The 21,063-nt window shown below is 40.9% G+C and overlaps 1 protein-coding gene across 1 annotated transcript in view; it reads right to left on the bottom strand.

Moving 5' to 3' along the window:
* pcbp4 (poly(rC) binding protein 4) overlaps positions 1-21,063 on the bottom strand; it is a 183,758-nt gene that overhangs the window by 59,769 nt on the left and 102,926 nt on the right. Inside the window, exons 4-6 of the mRNA XM_084742093.1 lie at positions 19,012-19,035; positions 14,136-14,168; positions 3,571-3,687 (exon numbers count right to left, since the gene is read on the bottom strand). Of these exons, the coding sequence (XP_084598219.1) occupies positions 3,571-3,687; positions 14,136-14,168; positions 19,012-19,035 (174 nt within the window). The remainder of the gene's footprint in view (positions 1-3,570; positions 3,688-14,135; positions 14,169-19,011; positions 19,036-21,063) is intronic.

Consider the following 21,063-nt stretch of genomic DNA (forward strand, 5'->3'; position numbering starts at 1 on the left):
GATTGGCTCGATCAATTAGGCCGAGCTGGACTTGTGGCCTCGTTGCTTCTCAGATGTAAATAGCAGCGCTGGCTTGTCTTTGCTGCCAATCAGACCGACGTGATCTGAATAAAAGACTCCCCTCCTCCCTCTGTAGGAACACCCAGCACATATTTATTTATGTCATCTTCTTTCTGTGCGTTCTCGTCACAGTAATTGACAGCAGCAGCGTTCCACACAAACCGCTTCACGATGTGAGGTGAAAGATGAGCTGTGGAACATGTTCAGGAAAATGACAAAAATCTGCTTTTATTGATCCTGGTAAAGATGATTTTGAAAATGTTACACGCACTCTGAGAAATAAGGGTTCCAAAAGGGTTCCTCCTAACGGGCTGAGGTTCAGAACCATTCGCTTCTGAAGAAAAACTTTTTTGAAGAAATGTTTTATCAGTCATTCTTTATGAGACTAATGGTTCCATTATAAACAGAGTTCTCACACAAAGTGACTGATGGCTTTTGTAGAGTTTTGCTTTTTAACTTTTAAATTTATTAAACCTACAATGTTGAACATTGCAGTGCGCACAGAGCGAGCTGTCTGATGCGCTCAACGTGAACAGAATGTAGAATCTGTCTCAGCTCTATATCATGACTTTGAAAACACCAAATAACTTGTTTTAATGAATTTCCTTTGTTTATAATAAGAATTGTAAAATGTCACTTCAATGTGGCTGTTCAGTCAGACAGTGACAGATGATTGACAATAAACTTTCATCCTCACAGCTGCAACAAAGGTTAAGCTGCATGTGCCGTGCACAGTTTATATTATGTTCTTTATAATGTTGCAGTGCTGTTCTCCTGCCTCAACAATTATTAACACCACCAGATAATACACTGAAGTAGTCAGGTTTGGAGCCCACATACATCAGGACAGTTAGCTTCTGTTATAGCTATATATAGCTTCTGGATAGAAAATGTGTATTTTTCAGGAAAACATTGAACCCCACCCCTCAACACCACTTCACAGCACAAAACACATTTTTTTCCCCATCAATGTTAAAGTCCAAGTCGCAGACCATGACTCCTGGATGCTGCTCTGGGCACTTGTTTCACGTGCACATGGTTGCTTTTTATGTGTGCAGGTTTTGAGACTAATTAAACACCATAATTGACTTTTACACATTTGTTAAATGAGATGGCGTCACGACTAATGGCTGCCTGCTCGACATGATGCTGAGGATGTCGTGTTTACACTGAATACTTTGATTTCTCTCTGCAGCTGGTTGTACTCAGTATTGTACTTCGTAGGTTATGATTGATGCTGCACACTCTCTCTGATTACACTCTTTTAATCACTTGATCACACTTTTCACACCTCTTTCTAATAATGTCTTTTTTCAACCTCATTAACTTCATATAGCACCTACTGTTTCGTTATCTCTGTATCTCTTCCTCATTCCCCTGAACCTTTCTTTAAACTCCTCTCCTCCCTCCCTCTCATCCCTTGTATGCCCTCTTCATCTTCCATCCTTCATCTCTCACTTTCCTCTTCTCATATATTTTTTTAATCCTTTCAGCGACCCCGCCTGCCGCTCTCTAAATCTCTGTCCACTCTCCGCCTCTATCTGCTCCTCCTCACATTTTATTTCCATCTCGTTTTCTTCCATTAGGATCACTAAGATTTAAATACCAGCTGCCTGGATTTAATTTCTCAGCACGCGACGTGTTCTCAAACGTCAACAAGACACTCCGATCCTCTGCAGCCAAAACCACTTTGGTGTAATTCGGCCCACATGGAGCCGCACTAATTCTCCTTAAGTAAATCATCAAATTTCATTTAGAATTTTCTTCTTCTTGTCTTGCTTTAACCTATTAAATGAGAATATTATAGATGTATTGTGCATAATCGTATACATATTTCCTCATACTTGTAATATACTGTAATATCTTTGGGATCTCAGCTAGACATTAAAATAAAGTTATGTGGCTTTGAAGAATATTTAGCTGCAGATAGAGTGTGTTCGTGTGAACTAGATGTACAAACCTGCAGGATGCTTCTTGTTAAATTGTTAGATTTCACCTTGTATCATCAACAAGAACTCTTTTTTACTGATTTTATCCAAGCAGTGTATTTAAACACAAAATGCTTCAACTGTGGTTTCACAAAGATAATTTAGATCAGTCTGTAGTCTTAATTTTTCTCATAGATCAGTCTGTACACCTTGCCCTCAGGCTGAGCCAGGCTTATAACTGACATTACCATGGTAACAATCAATGCCACAAACTGATCAGTAGCACCAAACAACAAAAAAAGAGGAAAACGTGGTTTAAACTTTGTGGTTTGCTAACACTGTTATGGAGACAAATATGAAAACTGTTGAGTTCCTACAAAAGACATATTATCTGCTACAGTAAACAGAGCTGAGTGGTTGTCTGCAGTCACTCGTTTTGCCATTTTTTTATTTTGAAAAAGGTCTGAATTTACCCAGAATTACCCAGATTGCACTGTACCACAGTCCTACTTAAGATAGTCAAGAACAAAACTGCTTTGTGCAACAGATTAACTTTAACCTGACACTGAGCCTGAAACCACGGCCGTAGCTGCCGGTAGTCCCGTGTGTGTCCCACCTCTGGTGCGGACATATCCGGATAGCTCGGAGCAAGATGGATTGTCGTGTAATCTTGTGATCTCATGAATCCAGCTGCCTCAGAAGATAACAATAATTTAGGCGTCTATTTGAAGTCTAACATCTGTTACATCCTGGTCAAAGTCTGTCTTTGTTAAAACCTGCCCCTGGACACACATGGATGTGGCTTGTATTGTGAAAGAACCAGAAGAAGCATATTGCATATACCACTGAGTTTAGTTCTTATTGTCTGACTTCTTTTTTAAACCTGAGTTTGTTTGGCTGCACTGTAAACACATCCATGTGTTTGCTGTGGTATCGCACTTGCAGTTACCATGGAAACCACAGGTGCCGCCCAGTTGACTGAAATCATTGGGATTCTAACTTTAACCACCATCTTCCCCATCCTAACCCAAGTGTTTTGAGTTGCATTAATGGTACCATAAATAACGTTAATTATACTTTTGTTGCCAGGAGCAGGTCTGTAAAACTTAATTTAATAAGTTTACATGGAGGGAAAATTTCTTAAATATTTTTTATTGTATGTTTTCATCTCAGTTTAATGGAATAAAGGAGGGAAGGAAAGAAGAAAATAGAGATGTACAGATAGAGAGCCATGTCGAATCCTCCTGAGAAACACACACTTATAGGTGTTTGTACGAGTGTGTGTGTGTGTGTGTGTGTGTGTGTGTGTGTATGTGTGTGTGTGTGTGTGTGTGTGTGTGTGTGTGTGTGTGTACATGCTGTAGAGCACATTCTCTTGTATGAGTGTGTGTGAGGTCAGACAATCCCATTAGACATATAATAAATGGCTCCCTGCCAGGAGAAGCCGTGTTGTAGAGGAAGTAAAGGTTACGCACTTCACTCAGAGCAGCTCGGGAACACCACCGGGACCTCACAGGGGTGTGTGTGTGTGTGTGTGGTGTGTGTGGGGGTGTGCGCGTGTGTGTGTGTGTGTGTTGTCTACCTCCTCCAGTTTGAACGTGATCATGGTGAAGGCTCTGAACACGCAGTCCGTCTGCCCTGTGATGGTGATGATCCTCTCCGGACAGGAGCCCTCTGAGATGTTGATCCTTGCGCTGCTCTGTGGGTCCAGAGAGATGGAGGAACACGGGAGGGAGGGAGGGAGAGGGGAGGGGAGGGAGGAAGGGGAGGGGAGGGATTGGGGGAAATTATTTTGAGGGAGGAAAAGAGGGAGGTAAGGAAAGGGATGAGGGGATAATGCAAGGGAGGGGAAATGAGGAAATAATCGGGAGGGAAGGGAGGCAGGTGGGGAGCAGAGTGGAGGTGAGTTATGATGGAGGGAGGGAAGATGGAGGTTAATGGAGGGAGGACGGGGGAGGGGGAGGAACAGAGGAGAGAGAAAACACATTAGTGGGGGTGGGAGGGATATGTGGGCCGAGAAAGAGAAGAGGAGGAGAACCGTTTTTCCCCACGCTGCTCCCTAAAGCTCCCTAAAGGAGATTCACCTGTGATGCAGGAGGAGAGAGGGATTACAAGGAGGCTGGAAGAGGGAGGAGAGAGGAAGGAAGGAAGGAAGGAAGGAAGGAAGGAAGGAAGGAGGCAAGCAGATGAGAAGAGCAATGTAGTAAATTGAGGGTTTCAGGAAAGGAGGAGGACGGGGGGAGGAAGGAGACCAGAGGAGGAAATGAAAAGGTGGTGGGGAGATTAGGGAGAGAAAGATTAAGATGAGGAGGAGGAGGATGGAGGATGGAGGAAGAGGTGATTCAAGCCCAGGAAATGAAGAGGAGAGGAGAGGAAAGAGATTCATTAAAAGGAAGATGAGGAAGGGTAGGAGGAGGAGGAGGAGGAGGACAGGAAAGTGAGGGAAAGGATCAGGAGACGGAGAGGAGAAGAGAGACAAGGTGGTGCAAATATTTGAGGAGAAATAAGAGGAGAAGGTGAAGATATAGAGAAGGTGCAGTAATAACCGTACGAGGATGGATGGATGGAGAGGACGGGTGTCAGGAGAAAATTGAAGTGTGAGTTAGGAGGAGTTTAGATAAACAGAGAAGATTCAAAGTCTGGTGACGAGACGAGGCTGCTCCAGAAAAACAGGAGGATTTTATTATTCCTCAGTAGAAAATGTAAACTTTTTTTATCTGGCCTTTCATGTTTCCCTCCACTTCAGCTCGACCCCACATGAAACTGACATTGCACTCTCCATTTTGGATTTTTTTTTTAAGCTATCACGATACAAATCACACATCTGCTATCAAAGTCCTGTGGTTTTGCTTTCGGACCTTAAATGCATCACACCAGAGTCCACTTTTCAAATGGTTTCAGTTCAGCTGTTTGACCGTAACCAAACCAAGGTAAGTTAGGAGTGAAAGCAGCTGTAGTCTGTGACTCCATTAGGCACATCACATCTGCAACACAGTATTTTTTTATTTGTCTCTCACATGACTTCCTGTCCAACCAGAAGCATTTTGCCCACCTGAGGATGCTGATTTGCTCAGACTTTGTTGGTTGGGTAATTTTTTCCCCTGATTTTTGTGCTTCTACCGTGACTTTGAGCCTGTAAGAGGTGTTTTATATTGAAAACCTGGTCGTTCCTTCAGCTGTTAGTGTCACATAACACACAGATCAGAGTATTCAGAAAGAAAGAAAATCTCAGCTCCACATATTCTTTTCAACCTCAAATCATCAGTCCTCTTCTCTGTTTTATAGATGGTGATCGAGTGCTGTGTGTGTGTGTGTGTGTGTGTGTGTGTGTGTGTGTGTGTGTGTGTGTGTGTGTGTGTGTGTCACTGGGTGAATCACTGTCTTGCTGCCATCAGCCTTGTCTGTTTCACTTACAGCTGATCTCTCTATCACTGAACACACACTCACAGGTAGATAGATGGAGCATGGATGTAGCAGCAGGGATGGGAGAGAAGGATCGGTACGTGATGTCACCATCATATTTTCTTACTTAGAGAGCTGCTTTTCAGAAATGCTCAGGAAGATGTAGCTTGTGTGGACACCACTGCACTACTTGATCAATAAAAGAGCAAAGCTACTGACAAGCTATTTGATTCAGAAAACAGCAACGCTATCGATACCTATACTTTCTTACAGCCTTAGTTACCTGGGGACCTCCAGTAATTTGTAATAATTGCAGAGGTTGTCTGTGATCTTAATTCAGTGCAAATACTATGCCATGTCCTACTATATTTTGCTCAAAGTTCAAAGTTTTTATCTATTTTGGCATGACTTTTTGTCTCCGTACCTTTTTACTGCCTCTTTTCTGCTCGAGAATTATGGCGGCTGCATTGGCGATTATAAATTCAGTTCTGACAATGTTTTTGGCGGTTTGAGGCTCATCTCACTTCAACAGCAGATCCCGCACACAGAGAGAGCGAGCTTAAATCCACCAGAAATCTCAAAAGATGATGACCAAAAGCAGATGCCTGGTTACCAGCCTGGAAAAAAACACTTTGAAAACATATAGTCATACTTGGTGTGTGACTGTCGAGGTTTAGTGTGCGTTTATTAGTGAGACTCACCCCTATTGTCCCTCATTTCATCCTCTACAGACTGCAGTCTCCTCTCATCGTTGTGAGAATAGAATAAATATGCTCTCTCTCTATAGGAGCGTGTGTGTGTGTGTGTGTGTGTGTGTGAGTGAGACCGAGTGTGTGTTGTACCTTCTGTACAGCGACTGGCAATAAAGCAGTGAAGGAATAATTTTCTGCTGCTCTCTCGTCATTTATTATCTGAATAAAAAGACATTAGCTGGCGTCTCCTTCTCCTGCTTTATCTGTTTGCTTATGTCTCTGTCTCTCATCTATCTATCTATCTATCTATCTATCTATCTATCTATCTATCTATCTATCTATCTATGCCCTCCATCCATCTTTCCGTCCTCCTTGACATCGCCTTCATCAGTCTCTCCCTCTTTTTTATCACCCTCATTATCCATCCCTCCTCAATTACCCCTCTCCTCACCGCTCGTTCGTTCATTCATCTCTCCCTTGCTTTTATCCTTTTATCTAATCAGCCTCATTATCATTAATTTATCGATACTTCCCCCCTTCATCCACTCATCCATCTGACTGTCTTACAATCACTCTATCTATCACCCCTATATCCACCTGATCCTCCTCCTTAACCCCTCTCCTATCAATTACCTTCTCCAGCCCTCCCGTCCCTCTCTCCTCCCTCTATTCTTTCCTTCATCCCACTGTTGAATTCTTCCCTCCGCTTCCTGTCTTCTGGAGCTCAATTACTTCTTTAGTTTTTTAAAAAAAAAAGAAAACAGGTTTTAAACTTTGACGGACTGAGAAAGCAAAGCAAACTGAGGCTTTTGATGGTGGACACGAAAATAGCAGCACCTGTACAATCTAAAAGAACCCAACACACCGAAATTCACCGACTGCTGGGAAAATTATAACGTAAATATGTGTGTTGATTGCTGTGAGATGTCGTGAGATCTTCTGGTGGTAGGAACAGTCGTCTTCATTGGTTTGTTGTGGGTGGCTGAAGGGAAACAACAAAGCTGTTTCTTTGCAGTGTAAAGTTATATCACTCATTCTGGGATGAAATGGTACTTTGAGGGTTTTTTAAACCTTGTAACAGTCCAACCTCCTAATGGTTATATTTTTTGTGAATATAGACATCAACTCCATCAGATGAAAAATATCTGATTCTGATTCTTTCACACATTCACTACAAACTTTTGGTAATGTCCAACTGATTCACTTGTGAAGAGAGCAAAGAGAATTCACATCAAACAGGTGGGAGTGTTGATGACGTTCTACGTCGTGTGTAGTCGTCGTCATGTGACTGAAGCAAAAATGGATAAAGATGCAAACAAAAAAAGTCCTCTAACTGGAGAAATGATGTGATGCGGGAACTTCTGACAGTAAGGATTTTCACAGCGTCTTTTCTGCCTCCTGCACTCTAACCAACTCCACCGCCTTTATTTCCAGTTGGTCGGGGTATTGTTCATATGAGAAAAGTGTTTCCCCTCCACTCTGACTTCTTCCTCCTTGTCCTCCATCCTCTCTCCTGCTCCTCCCATCCTCATGAGTGAGATGTGCAGCAGGATGCTGTCTTGCTGTTGCAGCGTGCTGCTGTTGTCTTCATTACTCTTCATTTGCAGCGGAGGAAGGATGAACAGCCATGTCATTCAACTAGATTACTCTGCTCTGTTCTGCTCTATTAGGGAGTCATGCTGCCAGGGTGTGTGTATGTGTATGTGTGTGTGTATGTGTGTGTGTGAGGCAGAAAGAGAAAGACAGTTTGTGTGTTACTAAGTATGTTTGCATGTCTAGGTGTGTGTTAAGTGTGTAAAGCCGTTATGAAGAGCTACAACCTGACATCAGTGCTTTTATTGACTTGATGAAAGGGGACTTATTACATGCTGTGTCCTCTTCCTTGTGTGCAAGTGTGTGTGTGAGAGCGAGACAATGTGGTGAGTTTGTGCCAAAAGCCTCTTCAGAAACCTGGCATTGTGTGAAAACGTAGCCTTGAAACACTGGATCCCACTTGCAATTCATTAGAGAAAGTGAAAACGATGGTTTGTGTGTGTGTGTGTGTGTGTGTGTGTGTGTGTGTGTGTGTGTGTTTGAGCAGGGAGGGAGCATGTTGGAGAATAAAGAAGAGTAATGAGAGGAAGACGCAGCTTATAAATCCAGTCTAACTGTATATCCAGTGTTGTGGTTTGTCCTTGAGAGGCAAATATCCATTTAAATATTCATGCCTCCTGCTCTGTGAGTTACGCTGTCAGAGAGAAATGCTCAGGCAAAGACAATCTGTTTTCTTTTCATCTTCTTTACCTTTGTCTCCCTCTCTTTCTCTCTTCCTCTGCCTCTCTTGTTTGCTTCTTCTCCACAACTCTCTCCATAGAGGTGATACATAAGTTAAAATGTTTAATAAAGTGATTATTTCAGGGTTGGTTGGTTGTTGTGTTTTTTGTTGTTTTGTAGTTTCACGTTAAGTTTTAGTTTAGTATTGCAGGGGTGAAAACGTCTGTACACCTGCTTGTTAATGCAAAGACATGAGGTTCAGTTGTTGTTCAGACCAAACATTTGCAAGTGGTGTGTTCTGTTTAGAGTCTGTTTACACCTGGTATTAAAATGCATTTCAAGCAGCCACTTGTGATAGGATCTCATTTCCCCGTTCTATGAGCACGACACTGTTTCTGTTTGCAAAGACCAAATGTCAATTAATTTGATGAATTTACTTTTTTTGAAACCACAAATGAGACAAGAATAAGGTTGGAAAAACAGTAAATGTGGCTGGAGAGGAGTGCATCTGATTCACTGATTTTGGTGACACTGGAAAATGTTTTCTAAGTTTTCCCTCTGATGTCCTCCGGCTGCTCTGCCTTAACTCTGCCATTTACAGCGTTGGGGTTTGCAGCCTTAACACAACACCAAAATATGTTTGTAGGTTTATTATTAATTTTGGCCATCAGAAATAATCAACATTTAAATTGAATCGTAGGACTCTGCATTAAATTCACCTAGCCAATTAATAAAGACTCAGTTTCAAAATATACTAAACTTATCAAACTGGTACTCTGATTATTATTATTAAAACACAATCTATCGACAAAAAGTTCCTAATAAGGAACAATAGGGAGTTTCCTGATGGATAACAGCTTTACTTGTTGCTGCTGCACGAATGGATGATCATGAGAGGGACGTACCTGCCAAAGAAAGCTTAAAGTTTGTGCAAGTATTTCACTGAATGGGGGGAGGCTTTGCTGTATGCAATAAAATGTGGTAGGGGTTGTGGGAAGCCCGGAGCAAGGTGCTGGAAAATTTCTCTTTGTTTCAAATTCCATGTTGACAAGTATACACTTCCTCAGTGCTCTGAGCTCTCAGTCTGGGGTGAATCAGGTACAAATACAGTGTAACATGTATGCACTCCCTGGTGCTCTAAGCTCCCAGTCTGGGGTGAGTCACCTGCATTAGGTATCCTAGTTGCATGGCTAACTAAGCTAACTAGCTGTCGTTAGCTAGTTAGCTTGGTTCATTTCAGCAACAAGTGAAGCTATCTGTCCATCAGGAAACTGTCACAGAGAGTTGAGGCAGAGCAGCCGGAGGACATCAGAGAGTGTACGTACTGCATCCATAAGAATCCATTTTGCCTGTTGTTGTGGTGTCTTTATTTCTTTTTGCACATTGATGTATGACGCCATTGGCACAAAAATGAGCATGTACTTCCTCTTAAACATGGAGGACGTCAGTTATTAAGAGCCCAGGACACGTTGGCCTTTACAAGAGATGTCATCAAGTGATGTTAGTTATCGGATCACAATGCCACCGCTGACCTGGTGGTCATTTACATCCGATATTAACATGCGTCTTTGACAGCTTTCATCTCAGCTCAGAGCTTGTTTGAACTGAACCAAACAGGTAATATGTGAAAGCATCCAAAAACATTACTAAGATATTCATATTTAATATGGAATATTAAAATATCACCATGTAATATCTCCAGATCTTTGTATGAAAGCATATTCATCAGTTCTTAATGCCTCTGCTGGATGTTTTTCTTTCATTCTGGAGGCCAACTGATTCTTTTAAACTTGGCTTGATTCACATTTTTATTTTTTGTGGTGTTTCACAAGTTAACTTAAAATTCCCCTGACAGAAGAACGGAAACACAACTCCTGCCTCCCTCCCTCTCTGCCTCTTTTCCCTCCCGCTCTCTGGAGTGTTGATTCATGTGCAGTCATCTTCAAACTATTTCTCTGAGGAGACGCAGTTCTAAAATAATTTCTCCCTCCAGAACATGTTTGTGGGTTATTATTTAACATTTTTCCAGGCGAGTAGGGAACTAAACTGAGTAAATTTAGGCTCATTAAAACAGTGCAGTATTGTTTTCTTGTCGAAACACACCGGAAGCAGATCTGTGACCTATTTTGAGCCCCATTCCTCACTGTAGTTAAAGAAAAACTGAATTTAATCTTTTTCTTACATATTTAACTCCACTTTATGGGTCTGTTGTACTGGCACAGAGGTTTTTATTTTGCCTTCCCTGTGTTGCAGGGACCTCATCCTTGTTTCTCCAATGTAATATGGCAGCCATCTTGCTCCAACAGATACATTCCTCTATTACACTCTGACTTCATGTCTTCTATCTTTATGTTTGGATGAGGATAATCTTGGCTTTACAGTAACTCTCCTCTGGGAGAGTTTCATGAAGGTTTAAAGAGAGCAGGGACGTCTCTGCTCTCTTTAAACCTGTATGAAACTCTCTCTAGCATTCATGTCAGGTGTTGCATACATTAACGCTGATGCGCCTGCGTTCTGTATTCAGAGAGATGAACACAGAACATTTGAAGTTATAGATCCACATGTTTAAGTATTCATTTAGCTGCAGCAAGCCACCTGAGAGCAAATGTAGGAGTGTTGAGACAGGAATTAGTCAAGCAAACAGCAGGAGAAGGTACTAAAGGATTAGACCCAGTGTTCATTTTGTCACCTGATTTTGATTTAGTGTATTTGATATTTAAAATATTTGTCTGACCTCAGAGGCAGTGCAGCTGAAGATATGACAGGAAAGGGGGGAGGAGTGGAGGGAGGACATGCAGCAAAGGTCCACGACTGCTGCAGAGGACTCACAGCCTCAGTATACGGGGCACATGACTCTACCAGCTGAGCGACCTGGCTGCCGACTCTTAATGAAAATATGCTATATAGTAGTTTAAATCAAATAATAATTTAATTTTTGTTAGTTACACCCTGCATGTATGTGGTGTTGAAATAAGTGGAAAACTGAGTTCCAGACTGAAAAAAAAATCACACAAACCCCTCTTTGCCTCCACAAGTGGAAACCTGGAAAGTGATGCACCATTAGTCAACATCAAGAAGACATTTTAGACTGGTTTTCATCAGTGAAATTTTTTGTCTCATTATTGTAAAACAAAATTTGTTAATCATGTTTGACAAATGTTTGTTTTTGCTTAATTTATATATCTGCATTCTTATTCTGCAAATTAGACTTTGTTTGTCCGTCTCTGACATTATCATTTACTTTTCGTGACAGTTTTCATTTAAAAAGGCCGCTTTTTATTTTATTTCAGGGTCTTCTTCTTCTCAAACCTGAAGGTCTGAACCAAAGTTCAACAACAAAAGTTGTTGCATTCATTTGATCTTGGTCAGTAGTTTATTTCAATATGCAAGCACTGTAAAGAACACATGACATACCTACATCCTGTCATAATCACTTTAGCTGCGTCTCCCTTTACTTTCCTCTTGTGAAGTAATTGACAAATGTCAAAGTTTTTTTTCCAGATGACAAAGTCATCAGACCAAATGTCAATTAAGCATTTGGTCTCTCATCCCCTTCTTCTTCTGAACCTGTCAGATACCAACATTTTGGCACCACACCTCGGCAACTCATACAGATGCACACGGTACTCATTAATGGTTTAAAGAGGCACACCAGACTTTTCAAGCCAACTGTTTCACAATGTTAACCTTTGTTAACATTTGGACTCCTAGTTGCACTGCAGACTAAGCTAACTAACAGCAGCTAGTTAATGGTTCATTTAGCAACAGGTGAAGCTATCTGTCCATCAGGATACTCTCATAGAGAGCTGAGGCAGAGCAGCCGGAGGACATCTGAGAATGTATGTACTGTACTGTATCCATGAGAATCCATTTTGCCTGTTGTGGCTTCTTCTTCTTGTTTTGCACATAGATGGATGACAACACTGGCACACAAATGAGCCACTATAGGGTAACTTGTGCATCAGTATGGAACGCTTAAGGGTGTGACAAAGCAGCGTCAGAAGGTTCAACGCTCAGAGTGTCTTGTAGTACCAGCAGTGGGTTAAAACTGGAGTGAATGGACGGCCCGGTGCTCCTCATACAGATGCTAAAGTGTACCTTGTGCAGCTGTATTGGTATTTAATGAGTAGGGATGAGAACAGGTTGCATCTTTTTATGTGTGTACGTGACTCACTTTGTTTTGGTGCATTGTTTTTACTTTTTGCGGTTCTGGTGATAGCGTGCCAGAACGGCCTGTGATTGGTCAGAATGTCAGAACCCTCCAAAAAAAGTTTTCATAGTAGAAACAAACTGAACCATGGTTCAGTACAGGAAACATCCAGCAGAGGCCGTAGACCATAGAATACCTGTTGCATGTTGCATTGTAATGTTTCAACAACGTAGCAGCAACATAACTAATGGTAACTTTGTAAATTCAATGCTGCAGTCATATCGGTACGATGTCTGTTAAATGTCCTATGATGTCTCTTGTACTTCATATATTGACATTAGTGCAACATTGCTAAAATGTCAAAGCAAAGTGGTGTCATTTTTTTTTTTTTTAATTCCAATGTTGACAAGTATGCACTCACTCAGTGCTCTGAGCTCCAAGTCCAGAGTGAGTCAGCCACAAATAGGACTGCTAGTTGCATGGCCAACTAAGCTAACTAGCTAACAGCAGCTAGTTAGTGGTTCATTTTTCAACAGGTGAAGCTGTCTGTCCATCAGGAGATTGTCACACAGAGTTGAGGCAGAGCACATCTGAGGACATCAGAGCTACTACATACATGACAATTTATTTTGCCTGTTGTTGTGACTTCTTCTTTTTGCTTTGCACATAGATGTATAATGTCACTGGCATGTCAATAAGGACGTATTTATCCACTTGAACGCACTGGATGTCAGTACTTAGGGCAGTCCCTCAATGTGGCCCAGCACACATTGGCATCTACAAGATATGTTCCTGCAAGGACTTTGTTTTAGTATGGGTCAGATCAAACTGAAAAGTCCGAAAGTCAAAACCAAACAAGGCTAATTTTCATTGTCGAAAAAGGTCGACAAATATTTTTGGGCTTTCTTTGACAAAATGAACATGGATTGGGAAGATTGCACATCGATTGCCTCCCAGTTTCTTGCTTCCTGCATCTTGAGTTTGCTGTCATTTAAAAGCCCTCAGTTTCACTTTTTTCCTCTATCTTACTGTTTCTCATCGTCCCTCTGGCTCTCTACGTAACTCTCACTTTCTGCCTCTCTCTCTCTATTTGCATCTCTGCTTCCTTGAAACGATGGAACGTGGAGAGGACAGATATTCCATAGGGAAGCTCCACACTTACAGCTCCGAGCCGAGCTGCTATTTTACAGGCGGCTGACAGCAAAGACAGCTAAAGATGTAAACGTCAGCAAGGCTAACATCACAGCAGGCGGCCAAAAATACAAAATACACCTTCAGATGTTTAACTTGCTTTCTAAAAATAGATGAATATGATGTGAATCTATATGCAGCAGGACAAGATTCTACTCTTACTGAAATCTGTGGTGAAGACTTTGATAAAAGCACATTTCATGTACAGCATAATTACAGCAGAAATAGGCACTAACAGAATATATGATGATGGATTCAGTTGATTTTCAAGCTGCTATTGTGTGTAAAGATTAAACGGTGCTCGTGCTTCCTGCTTCTCACAGTTTTAGTGTGTATTTGCTCAGTATTCTGTAATTAGCAGGATACATGTGAGCTGCATTTGAAGGGTTATCAAGCATTAATAAGAGATAGGAGAGAGCAACAGAATGTGCAGGATGGGGGTGGGTGGAGGGGTCTTACCTCTTCTCGTATTCTCTTCACTGTTTCTCCTTTCTGTGAAAAGACAAAGAACACAAATCTGGTTTGTATGCAGGATCACACTCGTCTCTAAACTGTTATGAGAGTTTACACTGTGTAATAAAGTCAGTAAAATAAAGAATACAGATTTATCACAAGAGCAGACAAGGAAACAATCATGTGAACCACTTTGAACCTCTTCAACTCCTCCCCTCCCATTTTTCTTCTATTTCAGTAGAGAGGCATCAGATCTTTAGGAGAGAAGGCAGATCAACAGTATGTGCCATATAAAAGTCGTATACATATAAATATATACAGGTCAACTATTTATATCTCAGTGGTGTGGGTCTTGAGTCACATGACTTGGCCCAAGTCATACTTAAGTCGCAAATAAGATGAAACATTGCCACCATCCCTAGTCAGTACCAGAAATACGAGTCAGTTAAACTATTACAGTTATTGATAGATCTTATGAAACCACCTGCCACTAGTCAGGGCTGTGGCCCCATCAGACAGCAGCCCCTCTCACCCAGCACATATACCCCAGTGGCCCACCACACCCCAGATGTTGTAATCAGTAAAGACAGATAACGACTCATAAAACCAGCGCGGTTTGGCAGTATTTTGATATAGAAAATGGGAATAAGGTTGAATGTTGCCTGTGACAGAATAAACTGATATATAACCACTCGACTGGAGCAACATGTGACCACATTCAGCACAGACACGGACATTAACCTGCAAGCAGAGCAGCCGCCGCTGCTGCTAGCACTGCTAATGTTAGCCACACTGCGTCAGGCTAGCAGCTTACGTCAGCTTTTGGTGAGTGATCGTTTGCCTGCAGACTCTGTGATTAACGGCTTCAAATGGCTCTCAATACAGTTTTTTCTCAACTGATTTAATCATTATCAATTAATAAATTGTGCTCAATTTTAACTGCTTTCTTAGTGTTTATTTACTATTAGACTAGTCTAATAAGTAAATAAATAAATAATAAATAAAATAAATAAATAAATAAGTCTAAACTAGTCTAAATTAAAATGTGCATTTAATCAACAGAACCCATAGAACCTATTTTGATTCAGATATCTCGAGGTGAAAGGACAAGGGACCCCTTTGAAAATGATTATGTCAGTTTTTCCCTCGCCAAAATTTACCCCCTTCCTGACAAGCTAGCATGACATGGTTGGTACTGGCTGGTACTGGTTGGTACTAGTAGGTACTGGTTGGTACTGGCTGGTACTGGTTGGTATTAGTTGGTACTGGTTGGTACTGGCTGGTACTGGTTGGTATTAGTAGGTACTGGTTGGTACTGGCTGGTACTGGTTGGTATTAGTTGGTACTGGTTGGTACTGGCTGGTACTGGTTGGTAATAGTTGGTACTGGTTGGTACTGGTTGGTACTGGTTGGCATGTCTCTCCAGCCTCTGAAAGACAGCAATGTCAGCTGAGGACGTGGACGTTCCTGCTGAGTTGGTAGGAGTTTTAAATGTAGAACTAATGAAAAGGATCAGTCAGCAGCGTCACCAGATATGTTGAGTGATCAGTGATGACACTGTTAATCCTTCTCACAAAGTACAGAGCAGGTTTTCATCTCCCTGCATTTAAGATAACCGACAAGTATACTGAGATGGTTTGAGTATGGTTAGGATTAGGGAGCTAAAGCTCAGTGCAGACTTTCAGACGGTTTCTTGGAAGTTTCGTGGAAAGTGCTCTGTAATTTGGTGCCAATTATAGAGAAAATAAAATCCACAACAGTTGTCAGAGTTTAGCTAGTTGTGGTGAGTTTAAAAGCGGGTTTTGATTTCCAGAGGAGTTTCTTTGAAAGAACTGATTCTGTCAAGTATCCTTCATTTATTATTGGAAACTTTATTTTCCGTATGTATGTGATTTTGTTTTTTTCTTTATCTATTCTGTACAGACAAACATCTGTTGCACGTCTGTCCATCGTGGAAGAGGTGTCCCTCCTCTGCTGCTCTTCCTGAGGTTTCTTCCATTTGTTTATTTGTTTGTTGGGGACATTCTCCTGATCCAAAAAAGGGTCTGATTGACTGGACTTGGCTATATTTTGGATTGTACACCCTGCCTTTAGAAAAACTGCTTTATTTCATTTTCAGCTGACCTGCTGTGTGCTGACTTTAAAGCAACTTAAAGTCAAACTATGCTTGATTTTCCCCCAGAAAAACAAAGCATAGACAAATGGAAACAATTGCTCTCAATCATCACCCAAGACTAGAAGTTGGTTATTGTGCCTGCGTCTGCAGAGACCCTGCTGTCCACCCATACCTTCTAATCTAAATAATTACATGGTTCTGTCAAAGAAACTTAAGAAATTACTTGAAAATTAGTCCTTAAAACAAAGCGTCACCCAAATTATTACCTCCACCAAGGAGGTAGTAGTGTTGGTAGTGTTGGTCTCACTGTCAGTAGGATTACAGAAAAAACTACTTGTCCAGTTTTCATGGAACATGGTGGAAAGCTGAAACACGGGCCAAAGAACAACCTGTTAAATTTAGAAGCAGATGCAAATCATGAGGCAGACACACAAATTATTCCTCACTTTGGTTAAGACCGCAAAATAGGTCATTTTGCTTTGGTGGAATAAATGCCATAAATGAGTATTGCAGTCCAAATAGTGAGCTGGAACTGTGTGTTAAATATGTTGAATTTCTATTTAATACATGATCTATTCTGGAAGTGGGTTGTTTCATCCCATCCCTCCTCATCAGACTCAGAAGACGAACTCAACATTACACTTATATGAGTCTTACACTGTAAGTTGATCAGCTGTTTATAACTTTATCGCTCCAGTGACAACCTGCCAAACTTTATCAACATTTTGCTCAAGTTAACCGTGAAAAACATCTACTCCTTCTGAAATATTATTAATGATTTCTTACGACTTATAAACAGACACTGACTCATTCAGCAAACATTCAGCATTAATTTTTAATTCTAATAAATGTGAAATGACAAAAACAAAAGAGATGTTCCAGACCAGTATGGAAATTTCAAAGTCAGAGAAGTCGATATTTCAACTTGGCAAATTTCCTTAATCTTTGATGACATGTCATGGTTATTTTATGATTTAGTTCTGTAACAAACAAAACATAACCAACTGTAGCAATATGATTACTTCATGTTGTCTGTTTGTACCTGTTTTAATTGATTAAGTTGTTCATTAATTTGTATTTATCTATCTGTTTTAATCTTTTATCTTGTGTTCCTTCTGTATCCTCTCCACGGCCCTCAGTGCTTTCAAGATTAAATAAAGAGAAATAAATGAAAAATAAATATCTATATTCATGGGTAGCAGTAATCCTCTGAGGCTGCCTACACATGTAGTTATGTAGTTATGGAGCACTCGAGGACGGTGGTTTCATGGGAGAACTGCCACAATTTTTTATAAGGCTCTTTTTTATTCTCAAACTAGGGTGTTGCTATGGAAACGTAAATACACACGATGCAACTAATTACACACTTACTCACATCCAAATGTGAATTGTCTGCAATAAACTCCACCAGAGAAATTAAACTGTTCCTACTTGATGCTTTTTCAAAACCAAGCAACAATATTGACGTGCAGTTTGCAGATTTGCAGATCAGAGGAGGAGACTGTACCGACCTTGGCGGAGGTCTCCAAGTGTCCCTCTTGTTATATAATGTTTTTTAAATGTTTATGCATTTTCACTGGGGAGAAACCTCCTGATATCGTAGGAGAAGACTGCCGGAGCAACTGGAGAACTCCAGGAGAAGAAAATAAATCAGTGATGCTTTCCGCCTGCTAATCAGCAGCCGGCGGGATGCCCCCGAGCAGCTTCACCGGCGGAGTCTCTCAGCAGCTGCTAACAGGTACCTGAGTCTAATGCTGTGAATGTGACACATGACTTCACTAAAGACGCAGGAATGTGCTCAGGAAAAGAGTTCCCGTGGTACATAAACATTTATAAAGTAATTATGTTTGTTTCTCACATTTAACGTGGACCGGGCTGTCTAATGTTATCTCATTTTGACACCTGTCCCGGTCACATGAGCCTGTTTAAGCCAGATTGGAGCATCAGCTCTGCTCTGCTGCCTGTTTAATGCTCGGAGAAACCCTGGAGAGCAGCTCCCGTGGAGCGACTGCAGACTGACACGACCCGACTAGGAACTGTAACACAGTGATGTAATTTTCATGCCATCTTTATGTCAGAGCCTGCGAGCTAATAGACCACACAGTGTAAATGATGAGGACGGGGGGAAATCTAAATATACGCTGAAAGAAAATCAGGCCCAATCGCGGGTTAGTGAATGTGCTGCGAGGGCGATGGTCATTATCACACTTCACTTGGCTGTGATATATTTGGAATAAAAATCCTACAGGGGTTTATTTAACACGTCCACAGTAAAATTGACTCGCATCCCTGGAGAGCAGCTCCTTTTCAGTAAGTAGAGATTGGAATGACATGGCCTGACTGGAAATTTTACACACTATTAATGCATATTTCATGGCAACTTTATATCGCTGGAGTAGGATTACAGTGAGCGTTATCTTGAGCGACATGCCAATTTTAGAAAACCATAGACTGAAGATGGGGAGGATTTTTAAATACATTGTTCATAATGGGGAGGACTTTCTAATGCCGGCGTTGCTGAGAAATTATTAGATATGTAAATTTTAATGCTGCAAAAATTATTATTCTAATCATATCTATTTGATGATTATTAGAGTCAATAATTTGCACTGTGCTTGAATTTGTTCTGATATAAAAAAACATCAGATTTTACTTCTGAGAAATCCTCTCTGCTGGTCAGTTTAAGTCAGACTTTTGCCTTCAGTGACCTGAAACAGTATTTGGTTCTCTGCAGAAAAGAATTAAAAGGTAAAAATTACAACTCACCTTGCCGATGATGCTTCCGACCTCCTGTGGAGAAAATGCAAACAGAAAAAGTTACTATTGTGATCTTCAGAAGACAGACAGAGCAACACGTTCTCACTCTCAGCTCGCTCAGTGGCCGCATGCTTCAAACTATGACGCTGTACGTCCTTCTTTATTATCAGGTACGTTTGTGCAGGGCTCTGTGGAAACTTCACTTATTCTAAATACATAATGTCCAAGAGGACTTTCAAAATAAAGGCACAGAAGCTGCTTGGGGGGGTTAAAATAAGTAGATCTATGTTAGTTATATAAATATCGTAACATATGTAATGTAACTATCAAGAGTGAGTGTCATTAACATAATTTAAGTTAAAAAGGAGTCATCACTGACAGATGTGAGGATTCTCCGTTGTTCAGGTCATGGTTATCTGAGAAAGGCTGAATGTAGAGATGTTCTGATACCTGAGCTTCACCGTGGAACAAACTTCCTGAACACCTGAGGTCAGCTGACACTGTCAGCCCATTTAAATCAGGGCTAAAAACAGGACTGTTTACTGCAGCTTTACACTAAAGTAGATATGAAACTTCGTGTTACGATAATCTGCAGCTAATGTTTTTATTTTTATTTGCACGTCTTTTAAATGCAATTTCTGTCATGTTTTAACTATTTCTTGGCTTGCCTTTAACTTTTCTTTTTACTTTTAATGTTCTTTTTACTTTTTATTTTAATGTATTTCTATGCTTCCATAAAGCACTTTGAATTGCCTTGTGTCTGAAAGGTGCCATAGAAATAAACCAGCCTTGCCTTGAATACGGGCCAATACTGATTACTGCAGGGGCACCGCCAGAAATCTTGGGCCCCCTGAAAGATTAGATAGATTATACTATTAAAATAATATTGATAGCCCTCAAAGGGCCCCCTGTCAGGCCCGGGCCCTTAGAATCGTCCTAACTTTTACCCCCCTGGTGGCGCCCCTGGATTACTGATCTGATACCAATGCATCTGAGTTTTTTCCCACAATCCCAAAACAGTCCAGTCCATATCATAGTGCTTGTATTCACGGTTCAATTCAGCACAGATTATGTACAATATATACACCATTGATCAGTCAGTTGGTCGGTCAGTTGGTCGGTCAGTTGGTCAGTCAGTCAGGTTTGCAGTGTTGGCTTCAGTGCTGCCAAGACACAGACAACTCCAATTGGAAAATACACAATTCATTTTCCCTCCTTCTGACTCCAGAAACCTTCTGCTGACCACAAACTACCTACAAGAACACAAAACTTGAAACCTGATCTGATTCTGGTGTTTTACTTTTCCACTGACTATAAAATTTGGCGTGTTTGACGCTGCTGAGAAGTGGCAGCGTCCGGTTTCAGTGTGAATACATCACGTGGTATCAGATCGGTGCATTGACTCACACACTCATCAATTCACAATGACACATTTTAGACTGTATCAGAGGCATTTTTCCATTCTGGCTTCAGCAACAGAATAACGTGGCACCTGGACTTGGGTGCAGATCTTTTATCCTTGGATAACATTGACTATTGGTCTCCTGTGTCAGCGTCATCCAGCCTCATAGATTCAAACACAGGGCCACTGATCAAGCTGCTGTATCTGACATGTTGGAAATGAGGACAGGCTGGAAAGACACAAAACTTCCTATGCAGCCAACTCTTCTCTGACTTTGTTTCTTATTTTTAGGAACAAAAGCAGTATTTTTTCATGAATTACACCCCGATTTCTGATTTTTTAGGTCACAGATTTGCACAGGATGGTGAAAAAGACTTGAATGTCGCCAACATGTTATTTTTTTACCCTGCAACATGATAAAACAAAATCAAATCTTTCTTCTTTGTTCACGGCAAGTCAGTTTTGTTTCTTGGTTTATATTTTTGTTTGTTGTCACATTTTTGTCATTTAGTTGACTGTTAAAGCAGCAGTTCACTCCATCTTTCTGGCAACAGATGAATGAATTGAACATCAAAAAGACAAGGCAGGAAATGACACGTTAACACCATTGGATTTGTTAAATTAGTTAAATATGCATTTGGTTGATATTCAACAAAACA

Source organism: Lutjanus erythropterus, chromosome 2 (genome assembly GCF_056507025.1).
Source record: "Lutjanus erythropterus isolate fLutEry1 chromosome 2, fLutEry1.hap2, whole genome shotgun sequence".
Lineage (NCBI taxonomy): Eukaryota > Metazoa > Chordata > Actinopteri > Lutjaniformes > Lutjanidae > Lutjanus > Lutjanus erythropterus.